Source organism: Musa acuminata, chromosome BXJ2-6 (genome assembly GCF_036884655.1).
Source record: "Musa acuminata AAA Group cultivar baxijiao chromosome BXJ2-6, Cavendish_Baxijiao_AAA, whole genome shotgun sequence".
NCBI classification, from domain to species: domain Eukaryota; kingdom Viridiplantae; phylum Streptophyta; class Magnoliopsida; order Zingiberales; family Musaceae; genus Musa; species Musa acuminata.
In genome coordinates, this window is record NC_088343.1 from 40,835,220 (window position 1) to 40,847,352 (window position 12,133).

The 12,133-nt window shown below is 32.8% G+C and overlaps 1 protein-coding gene across 3 annotated transcripts; it reads left to right on the forward strand.

Annotated features, from left to right (window-relative positions):
* The first annotated feature begins 371 nt into the window (after positions 1-371).
* On the forward strand, positions 372-11,434 carry LOC103989452 (single myb histone 6). 3 transcript variants are annotated; one of them, XM_009408295.3, is made up of 7 exons: positions 372-734; positions 1,692-1,889; positions 2,090-2,310; positions 2,820-2,904; positions 5,102-5,185; positions 7,653-7,999; positions 10,950-11,434. In XM_009408295.3, coding segments are annotated over exons 2-7 (888 nt in total). In that variant the 5' UTR covers positions 372-734; positions 1,692-1,739; the 3' UTR covers positions 10,951-11,434. The 3 variants fall into 3 exon arrangements, with proteins under 3 accessions (XP_009406570.1, XP_009406569.2, XP_009406571.1); XM_009408294.3 differs by having other exon boundaries at positions 372-729; XM_009408296.3 differs by having other exon boundaries at positions 372-652.
* The last annotated feature ends 699 nt before the right edge of the window (positions 11,435-12,133 follow it).

Below are 12,133 nucleotides of genomic sequence, written 5' to 3' on the forward strand. Positions count from 1 at the left end.
TGATGTGGTTATTATTTTGATAAATTGATTTTAGATTGTATGAATCATCGAGTTATATGATTATAAACTATATAGGTTTTATGAATAATTAGATGTTTAAATATTTTTAATATCTTTAAATATATTTAAATATTTTATTATATATGTGTCGATATATTCTTACGTATCCAGAAAATATGATCGAATGGTAAAATTTTTCATTTCTCATATTTGCTCTTAGAGAAATAATTATTATATATATATATATATATATATATATATATATATATATATATATATATATATATATATATATATATATATATATATATATATATATATATATATAAAAGAGATTTATTTATGTATGTCTGAGAGAGAGAGAGAGAGAGAGGGAGAGCCCACAGGATAGTGTTGAAGGGAAATATGTGACTCCATTTGGGTTAGGGTTTGGTTAAACTTGGTATTTAGTTAATTATTCATGGCTGGGCTTCGTCTTCCCCACCGGTGGCATTTGCTTGCTTTGAAGTGGGAGTATTCTCAGATGCACAAAGAGGATCCGAATGTGTAGAGTCTTTAATATAGGGTCAAGGCAAAAATCCTCCTTTTATCGTCGATCTTTTCTGCCAATTAATACCTGAGCCGCCTCCATGGCCAATTTCCAACACCGGAGGTTGTACTCTGCTCCTCAGTTGATCTCCTTTGACCTCCCTCTCCTAATTCTTCCATTTTGATCGAATATTGAATCACGTACGGTGTGTTTTTCTTTGAAGTTATCATTGTATTATTTGTTTTGCACGTCGCTTCTTTTAACTAAGCTTTGTTCTCATTATTTGGATTTCCGTTGAGTTACCTGAGTCTTGTTCCTCATTTTTGGCACTTTGGAGAATTAGGGCTTTCGGGTAGGTTTCATCCTGCTTCAATTTAATTGGGCCATTTTCTGCCGGATTATTTGTGCTCGTCGTTGGTTTTTGTGGGTTGCTCCTATTAGATAGGATTCGGATTATTGGTCTTTTTCCGTGTTTGGATTGGGCCTCTGATGGCATGCTATGGTTCAATAATAGCTGATCATTTTGCCATTGGTCTCGAACCTACCTTCTTTAAACCTTTTTGAATTATAGTTTATTCTTGAGCTCTCCTTGGAAGAAATGGACTCCTGGGCTTGATGTGGCATTTTGACCACCTCTTTTCTTCGTCTACTGTTTCTGAACCAATTTACTTGCAATACCTGCCACATTCTAGATTATCTGATAACTAAGGTTATCTTGTTTTAAGAGATGTATATTATCACTACGTGGTTATATTTTGCAGAAATTTAAGGCTTTCTTAAACTGCTAAAAGAAGGACAGTAATGACTCTATATGTTTGTGTTGGCTCAACTAATGTTGTTCTTTTAAAATAAATTTCAATTTCTCTTAGGCCCAAGACTTGTTAAGAGTAATACCCCATTGTGTTCTGTTGAAGCAGGTATTCTCTTGTTTCCTTAATGTTGGTGGTGGAGTGTTGCGGATATCAGGATCAACACGGATTTCATGAAGTCCTGTTGATCTTGTTTTTCTCATTTTGTAATTGATCTTTATTGTCCTTGCATATCACATGATCTTCATAAAGCATCGTACAATTTGGTCGTGGAACTTGATTGAGATTTTGCTACTTTTTTGTTTGTTTTTAAAGTTGTGACTTTTACAACCACTGTCATGTGTGGATATCAGGCTAGTGTGCCATCAGATATTATTGTAGAAGGTTTTGTTCTCTTGTTGATGGGAGCCCCCAAGCAGAAATGGACTGCAGAAGAGGAGTCTGCTCTCAGAGCTGGAGTTCTAAAGCATGGGGCTGGAAAATGGCGCACAATTTTGAAGGATCCAGAATTTAGCAGTATATTATGTTTGAGGTCAAATGTGGACCTCAAGGTAAATTTTCTCACAAATTGTGTAATTAGATCTTGGCCCAATTTTATAGACAATTTCTTCATGTTTTCACTGTAAAATACTTTGAAGAAGGTTCTCCTGTCACATAATAACACTAGATAGTATATATCCATCTGAATCAACTTCTGAGCTAGTGCTGAAGTTATGATTTACTTTTTTAAATCTGATCCATAAATGGACAGGATAAGTGGCGGAACTTGAGTGTGACTGCAAATGGTTGGGGATCACGAGAGAAGGCCAGATTGGCCTTGAAAAGGAGCCGACAAAATTCCAATCATGATTATAACCCAAAGGCTTTCAACAGAGTAACTGAAGATATTGATGCTCAAATACTTGATGCCAAGCCTCTCGCTGTGACTAGTGAAAATCTTCATGTTACTGGTCAAAAGAGATCATTCTCAAGGTTGGTGTTTCTCTATTTCTTGTTTGAAAGTTAAGGATAGCAATTGGCCTTCTATGTGAACCATGCAATTCACATGTTTTTAATAATTTTATTTTGCCACAATCATTATCTCACTACTGAAAAATGGAAAATTATTGTTTAGAAGTAAAGAGTACAGTAGCACATCACAAGACTGATGAAAGTTGCTGGCTGGAAACACTGCAAACTATGCTATACTTGATGATATGGTCTTCTCCTTATATCTGTTTCCATAGTACCAAGACTTCCAGGTTTAAAGAATGTGACCTTTTGAGGCAAAATAGGGGACTTTTATGTCCGGTTGGAACTGTATAAATTATGAAGTTTTCATGATTGATTTCATGGTGATGAAACATATTTTGGAGCTCTATTAGAAATACAACTTGGTTCTTTGCTACTGTTTCTAGTTAAGACCTTTATTACTGATATATACAGTTTTTCTTTTAACTGGATTATGACTTCTCTATTGGATTTCATTTTCGTTTATGTAGGCTAGACAATCTGATATTGGAAGCTATAACAAACTTGAAGGAGCCCACTGGGTCTAACAAGACAACTATTTCCATGTATATAGAGGTTGAATTTCTTCTATTAGTTTAGTCGAAAGAAGATCTGGTACAAACTTATAGTAAGCCTTTTTTCTAAAATTTATCTCTCGGCAGGCCATAGCTTATATGTGAGTTTGTTGTTATTCCATTCTGAATACATGATTCATAATTACTGGGAGCTTAGTAAGCTTATGGAAGTTATGCATCATATAGAACCTTGCGTTTTCAACAGTCATCCAACACACATAAATGCAATTAGGGTAAATTCCCTAGAAAAGCTCATACTTTACTTTTGACTATTTCTCACACAGCGTCCTTATTTTTCATTTTTTCCTAGAGAGCCCCTATCTTTTGAGTTGGACAAAAATGCCATCAACCACTCATTTGTCTTTACTTTCTTTTCCTCCCTTTTAAGCCAAATACAAATGAACCAGTCACCTAAATAGATAGTAGTCAATAAAATCAAATAATATTAATAAATTTTATTTTATTAATAAAATATAAAATAATTATAAAACTAATCTTAAAATTAAAAACAAATTATTATAAAAATGATACAACTATGAAAAATATTAAAATACATATTATTAATGATAAAAATAATAATATTATTTGTTTGTTATAAATAAATAAATAACTTTTAAAGTCATTCAATAAACCAATAAATATTAAATATCAATTTTAAGAATTCTCAAATTTACATGAAACTTTGGAAATAATTGACAAAGACTTAAATGACCATTTTTTTTCTATTTTATGTCTTTAAAATAGACATTTTACTGATTTCAGTCTTAAAAGTTAGTTCAGTTATATTTTAAATTCAAGGTGAATTAAAAATCACTTTTGGCCAAAAATTAATTGAAGATTATCAAAGAAGGTTTTTCGGAAATTTTAAGAAACAAATATTTTTTGGAGACTTAAGTTACATATAATTCAGCTCTTTAAATGCTGATTTTTTATTTTTTTTTCCAATTTAAGAGTTTTCTGGCCAAAATTTTATGAAATACTGTAATAACCATTTTTAAAAATTTTGGGCCCTTAAAGTATCTATTTTTAGTTAATTAAGCACTTGAAAATTAAAGTTTTTTATTTTTGGTCAATTTAACCTGAAATTACAAGGTTTTTTCCATCAAAAGTTTCATGAAACCTTAAAAATCTCTTGCGAAAGCCTTAATGATCACTTTTTCTATTTTTATTTATTTTCAGAAAATTCAATCCTTAAAATGCTAAATTTTTTTTTATTTTGTCTATTTTGGACAATTTATGTTAGTTTAGAACATATTTGACTAGAAAATCACTTATATTTCATTGGAGAAATTTTTTGAAGTTTTGAAATTCAGATTGAAATAAATTTTTGGCATCTGAGGTGAGATTATATTATTTTTAAGGTTATATATAGAAACAGTGTATTTCCATCAAAAAATAATATAACTCAGGTTTAGTTTTATCAAAAATATCAAAATATTTTTGGAACATTGGTGTTATTAAAATTTCTGTGCAACACTGGTATTATCTAACAAAGGTTCAATTGGCCAATTTTCCTATTTTTGGGCTATTAAAAGACCTATTTTCAGTTAATTTGACTCTTAAAAAGTTAAAATTATTTATTTATTTATTTATTTGACCAATTTAAGCTAAAATTTCAAGGTTTTTTGGTCAAAGGTTTTATAAAACCTTGTAAACGTCCCTTTAAGAAAGCCTTAAAAGATTATTTTCAGTTAATTAAGCACTTAAAAATCTTTTGTAATTTTTTTATTTTTAGCCAATTTAAAAGCTGAATATTTTTTATTTGCTTAGTTTTGGCTAATTTAAGATAAATTTAGAATAAATTTGATCACAAGATCACTTTTATTTCATCATAGATGCTTTTCTGAAGTTTTGAGATAATTTTTTTTTAACCTTTGAGTTACATTGTTTTCAAATGGGCTTATATTATTTTTAGGGGTTATACAAAAAATCTATAAGCCCATTCAAAAAAAGTTTTGACCTCCCAGTTGCACTATTTTTAGGATTATAAATAAAAAATTGTAAACCTATTAAAAAAATAGTGTAACGCAGGTCTATTTTTTTCAAAAAATATCAAAATTTTATAAAACATTAGCAATATCTAATGAAGCTTAATTAACTAATTTTTTTTTCTATTTTCGAACAATTAAAAACCTATTTTTAATTAGTTCAGCTATTAAAAGGTTGAAATGGTCCATTAACAATCTGGCTTCATGTAGGATCAATATTGGCCTCCTTCAGATTTCACTCCATTGTTATCAGCTAAGCTGAAGGCGCTAACTGCAAGTGGGAGATTAATTAAGGTAGTAGTTTTTCTTTCCCTATTTAAATTTATTCATCATTAGCAAGGTTGTCAAATTGATTTCTGGAAAATAGGCACCTTATGTTGTCATGCTATTGAATGAAAAATTGTGATTCTTGTCATGTATCACCTTCGCGTGCCGACTGACAATGCCAATCCCAGCCTGGTTCGGTATGTACCAATTGGTACTAGTGTATTGTATGTCGATATGCTGGTATGTATCTATCTTTGGAAAAATGGTTAGAAAATGATAAAAAAAATCCAAAAAAGCAAAAACCCCTTTTTAGGGGGTTTTATGCTAATTTAACACTATTTCAATTATAATTTAATAAGAATAGAGTGCGAATGAGTCATAAATCAATAGTAAAAGTTAACTAATGGCCTTAATTGTGTTTACATTTAAGAGAAACACACTAATCACCCTTAGCAAGCTGTGATTAGGCTTAATTATCCTCAATTTGGGCCTAAAATGTAGATAATGAACCCAATTAAGATTATTAATAGAGATACACCAGTCGCCATTAACATGCTATGATTAGGCATAATTACCCCGATTTTGGTCTAAAAATAAGCTAATGGCCCTAATTGTACCTAAACTTGAGAGAGAGCCACTAATTGCCATTAACTAACTGTGATTAGACAAAATTAGTCTCAATTTGGGCCTAAAAATATGATAATGGAACTATTGGAGCCTAATATTAAGAGAAATATGCTAATCAATCCTAAGTATTTATAATTTTAAAATAATAAGCATCTGATTATGTCTAATAATAATTAAAATGTAGAAAGAGCATAAATAAGAATTTCTATCAAATCATGTTCCTGAATTCCTACAATTGAATCTTTTCAAGTTTGGATGAGCTCTAAATAATTGAGTAGGATGTTTAATTGTTTAAGAGAACTAGAAAGACTAAGTGACTGAGAAAGAGAGGGAGCATGAGTGAGTGAGGAGGAGTGAAATAAGGGAGGGAGGGGCTATTGAATGACGGGAACTAGGGGTCCAGCAGTCAATTTGACTGTTGGTACCCTTCAACCCCCTTGATTTGACATAATTAACTGGTACGGTCGAAATGCAATTGTTACTCACCAGTATAGGTTGGTGTCATCGAGTTTCGATTGTATTGAGTGATAGTGTGATACAAGGGCACTTCCTTTGGACTAACTGGGCTAGTCCACGTACCGATCATCGGGCAGATCGATATGTATTTGCCCATTTCATATTGTATCAGGCGGTACAAAAATCATTGATTCTTATTAGTTTATATGTGCATGCCTTCAAAGTGCTAAAACCAGTTGAGAGGACTTGGAAAATAATTAATCAACTAGCTTCGTTACTTTGGTCAGTATGAATTTCTCTTCTAAGAAAGCCAGTCATGGGATTGAGGTTACATTTGTGAATATTAATGCAGATGGCGTCTTTAATTTTTCTTTCTAATTTTAATATGATTACTTTAAAAACTACTGGTTTATCTCTGAACATGATTTTTTTCCTTAATAGTTTACCTTAATTTGTGTATGCCTTCAAAGTGCTAAAACCAGTTGAGAGGACTTGGAAAATAATTACTTGGCTATCTTCGTTACTTTGGTCAGTATAAATTTCTCTTCTAAGAAAGCCAGTCATGGGATCGAGATTACATATGTGAATATTAAAGCTGATGACAGCTTTGATTTTTCTTTCTAATTTTAATATGATTACTTTAAAACTACCGGTTTATCTCTGAAAATGATTTTTTTTCCTTAATAGTTTACCTTAATTTGTTTTCCCTTTTGTGGTATGTTTTGGACGGGGTGCTAAGAACTTGCTAAATTACCCCAGAAGTTTTTGATTGATGCTACAAGTATTTTTCATTATGCACAATTTGTTCAGTGATTTTCTACATTATATCTTGGTGAATGATGGTGGTCCAGTGGCTAGCAAGCTGCACATGAACATGTTTGATGTATCTGACGGTTCCTTTTCCCATAGCAGGCCTCTGTTGGCATTGCTGTCTTGATGTATGTTCTATGAAGCAATATCACATATATATTTTATTTTTATTTTTCCAATTAACGACTACAGGTTCCATTATGGCTTGATTATGGCATAATATTTTTATTAGGACATTATGGCTTGATTTTAGTCATTGTTGTGAACAACTACAGGTTTTAGTGTACTTTGCACTTTGTAGTATAGAATCTGAACTTAGGGAAGAATCTTTCTACATACTCGTCCTATAACAGTTGTGGACTTATATTCTGTCACAGTAAATTATTTTAAGGAGAAACTTTACTGATTACTGGTTTTTTGTATTTTCTATAAGTATCACATGATTATTGTTATTGCTTCAGTGGACTGCTGAAAATTCGTAAATCAGTAGTGTCCCTTCAGGATGGTGCTTTCCAAGTGACAGATTGTACCATGCAGATAATCATCTTTTTGTTTAAATGGTTGATTAAAACTTTTGTCTTTCTTGCTTTTGTCCTTTTAGGTGAAGCACAATTATAGGATTGCACCAACTTCAGCTTTTTTAAATGGGAAAACATCTAAACTTTTGCTTCATGAGGGTAGACAAAATGAGCATTACAGAATAATGAGCGATGATTTTAGACCTGTCTTAAGATGTCACGTAGATGCTGAATTAGCACGGATGAGAAATATGACTTCACAGGAGGCTGCATCTGCTGCTGCACAAGCCGTTGCTGAGGCAGAAGCAGCCATGGTGAAAGCTGAAGAAGCAGCAAGAGAGGCAGAGGCTGCAGAAGCTGATGCAGAAGCAGCACAGGCTTTTGCAGAGGCAGCAATGTTGACTATGAAAAGCAGAAATAATCTAACCTGGTAAACCCTTTTTGGCCATAAGTATCACTTTTACTACATCCGTATACCTTTTGTCAAGTAAGAATTGTTGTGCAGTTGTTAAGCTTTTGTTTCAAATGATTGATCAAAACTATCTTTCATAGTTGTGCATTCTATACAACTTTTTGTTTCTCTTTTCCCTTTGGTAGACATTACGGATATACATGTGTGCTCACAACATTTAGAATGATTCAATTTGTTGTCTATGAACTATTCTGTATTCCATAGAGAAATTTAGGGGCTTTTTTATTTCTGGAGAACTTTATTTGGAGTACGTTGACGAAAAAACTTATCCAGCCTCTTGAATTGCATTTAATACATGGCTTCTTGTTATAATATTCTCATCTTCATCAACATTTTACAAATTTTCTATGCCATTTTTCTTGGAACTATATTTCATGGTTAAGTTACATCCTGGCATCATCCACCATACTTGTATTTTTATTTTTCAGAAAGAAATGTGGTAAAACATTTCAGATGTTGGATTGACATAGGATGTATAATAGATGGATCTACTAATTTGCTTCTCGCTTTAGAAATTTTTTTGTCAATGATATCTGCATCTAGATTGGTTCTGAACAAATGAAACATCAGGTTTTGTCTCTTAGGAACCCTAACTTCATGATTTCTGTATCTCAAGCACATGACATTTGCTTGTACTTGAAATCATATTAAGCTTGAAGATTGAAGAAATATCCAGTTTTCCCAAATCACCCCATCAGAATTTTTATTATAAATATAATGTGCATCCCATTTTTCCTTGGTACATGTTACTCATCTTGTTTCAGAGGTTGAGAAGCTGTGGAATCTAAGGACTTGAATTGATGGTTTTGTGTCATATCTGTAAATATATTGTGATAATCTTCAATGTCATCAGATTCTACAAGATATTAGATGCATCGGTTTTGTAGGTTTGGTGAAGGATGTTTGATTCATGGTTTTGGACTGTGTGAGACGAATGACTCTGAAACTTGTTGCAATGTTGGATGACTATTTTCGCAATGTTATATAGCTAGGAATCATTCTAGGTTTTCCGCAATTAAGCCATCTCATTTTTAAGTGTCATAACGTATCAAAGATAGTTGCCATCTAAATCGTGGTTTTAAATCCCGTTTTGAGCTGCTTCTGCTTAGGTCGCTATTCTGTGTGACTTCTAATGTTCTTGAACCATACCCCCTAATATAGATTATCTCAGCTTTGATTTGAAGCCTTAATTAGAATGTTGCTAAAAATTCATCTTTTCATGGTTTGGAAAGCTCAAATAGATAAATTCATCTATTTATCTATTTGTTTATATGAGATAGCTTGGGTGGTTATTTCCAAGTGGAAATGGGTCTTCCTGCTCTCTCCTTGACAGATTTAGAATCTTTGTTTTTTTTCTACCGGGAAGCAGTTCTTTGCTTAGTTACTCATAGATCATGAAGGTAAATTAGATAGCCCTTTAAGTGAGGAACCATTTAGAGTCTGACACAATGTTTATAGAGACAAAATGATTTTGCTTTATTTAGTGCTCTTTCTAATTGGACAAATGTGTTGGATTCTCATGTAGTGGTGCCATTTGGTCATGCATAGGTCTCATGTTGCTAGGTGGTTGTGAGTGTGACCTGCAGGTGAGACGTTTAAAGATTAGTTGGAGTGATGAATCTGGTTCAGCAATTAAAGTTGGAATGATTTGGACCTATTTCTATATTTTTGGCCTCAGTGATTTTCTTTCTTTTTAATTCTGTTTCCATTTTTCTACATGATGTTCGAAACTGAACTTCAAGCTTCAACTTCTTTATACTATTATGGCTCCATATTTGTAAATTGGAGAGGATTTTTCCTATTTTCTTGCTACCTCATTGTATGCTGAAAGCTTTTGTATAGTCTAAAATATAGAGTTGGCACCGATAACTTGGTTTTATAGTAAAGTTTAAGTAATAAAATTTGCTTTGGATTATTGAACTTTTTATATCAATGGACCATGTGCAAATGTTAACTACTTTTCATATCCATGTCTTAACACTAGCATAGACTACAATGGGACGTTATGTGCCAATTTCTTGGGATCACTTGCATATGTTTTTCTTCCACCATTGAGCTTTGTGTAGGTTTAAATCTCTAGTTAAATTAAGAGCATTCAAATCTCGTTATTATTTCTAATTTTAATCAATCCACCTTATTTAATCATGATTTCCATAGGTCTCCTTTGGACATATCCATATTATTTTTCTCTTTTTATTCTCTATCTGGTTTATACTCGTTTGTTTGCAGATGATAACATTTGTACATGTGGACTTAGACATTCTCATCTTAGCTGCACTGGTGCATGTTTTCTAATGGCTGAGTACTTTTATTTCCAAAGCATTGCTGACCTAACAACTACCTCATAAATTAAGGATGATCATAGAAAATTCCTGATGCCTCTCTTTGCTTTAACCACCTAACTTTTACTTTCTGAGAACGTGTTCAAGCAATCAGTTCTTCATATAGTATTTTTTTTTATATATTACATTGAAGGTGCTCCACCGAAGGAAGCCACACAGGGTCTTTGGGTTAGGTTTGCACTTGGGTAAAGAAAACCTTTGGATGACACAGCATCTTTGTCACCTCTAATTTTAATTCAATTGGGGTGTGTATTTATAAGCAAAGAATATTTGAACAGTGTTGAAATAAAGGTGGTATTTGATTAGGGAAGTCTGTCTTAGATCACATGCATTGCAGTTATTGATATGATGAAATGAAAGAAACCTTTGAAGCTTTCTGAAGGCATAGGGTTGGCTAATACCCTAATTATTTGAAGTGATAGGAAAATAAATGTTGTGACTGTAAAAAAGAACTAATATGAAGTCATTAGTCTATGAAAATAAATTCCAATACTATATATATTATACTATTTTATCATGTTTTATCATAATTGTATCTTATAGTAATCAACAACCGTTTTGTGCAGATGGTCCAAGTTTGAGGGGGAATTGTCTCGGCTCTTGAACTGGTTTTCCAGATACAACTCTACCGGATATGCTGTTTTCTTGGTTTTACAGTTATTTTGTAGGATATATGGTTATGCTTGTCATGTTTTGCATAATTTCACAATGATGGTGACCCTTGGAAATCTTGCTCGGTTCACTACAAACCTTGGAAGCTGTTTAGCCATGGCATTGTCATCGCATTAAACAATCGTTGATTTATTTGCTAACGGAAGAGCAAGTGGGGTGTTTGGAGAGCTGAAATTTCAGAGCGAAATAAAAATTGCTGCTTGGATTTTGACGAATGTGCAGATGCTCGACTGTAAGCAAGATGAACACATATCCTCGAGTCAGTCACCATTTGTTCACGAGATTGTACTGTGGAAAAAATGACATCATATATATATTGTGTATTTGCTTGTCTAATGTTCTCTGTACAGGTTCCGTTATGCAAGTCTTAGTTGTCGAACTTCCGATTTGACCAAATTATAATAAGCAGTCCTGCATCACCATTCAAAGTCCAGCTACTTGAGAAAATGGCCAGTATGTGAGATCATGATTCAAAGAAAACATGATGCCTTAGAGCTTGTTATAATTCAAAGGTTCCTGTAAATGATTCATGTCATGTTGATTCCTGATGGAAATGGAATTTGTGCCAAAAGAAAATGTTTGGAGAAATGTCAAGATACCTTTGTTCCTCCTGCCCAGTCATTATGATGTGTGATGGATTCAAATGTCTACCAATCAACTATGGAGCTACATATGTAGTGTTCCTTCCATCAGTATATTGTCTGTTAATCCCATTACTCTCTAGATTTGAAGTTGAGACAGAGGCAAGTTGCAATGGTCCAAACCATAACAAGAATGTTTCCTTGGCTCTTCTTCAATTAGTATTCAGAATTGTAGAATCAATTTTCTGGCAAATCTGCAGGTTCTCTAGTGTTTTCTTTTCTAAATTAGAAATAATAACATATAGTCTGGGATTTGGCATGGAACTGTTGTTGCCACCATATTCAGGTTATTTCTTGCCTCTCTTGCCCCTTTCCACATCTCACTGTCACATAATTGGAAACATAAACTGAATTACAAGAATGGGGAGACAGAATGAGTCAGAGATAATGCAGGAATGAGTCAACACTTCATTCTAATGAAAAAATGGGGAGACACA

Coding starts and splice junctions, on each gene's coding strand:
- LOC103989452 (XM_009408295.3), top strand. CDS start 1,740: ATGGGAGCCCCCAAGCAGAAATGGACTGCAGAAGAGGAGTCTGCTCTC. Junction 2,905..5,101: donor CTATTTCCATGTATATAGAG/GTTGAATTTCTT, acceptor GGCTTCATGTAG/GATCAATATTGGCCTCCTTC. Junction 5,186..7,652: donor CAAGTGGGAGATTAATTAAG/GTAGTAGTTTTT, acceptor TTGTCCTTTTAG/GTGAAGCACAATTATAGGAT.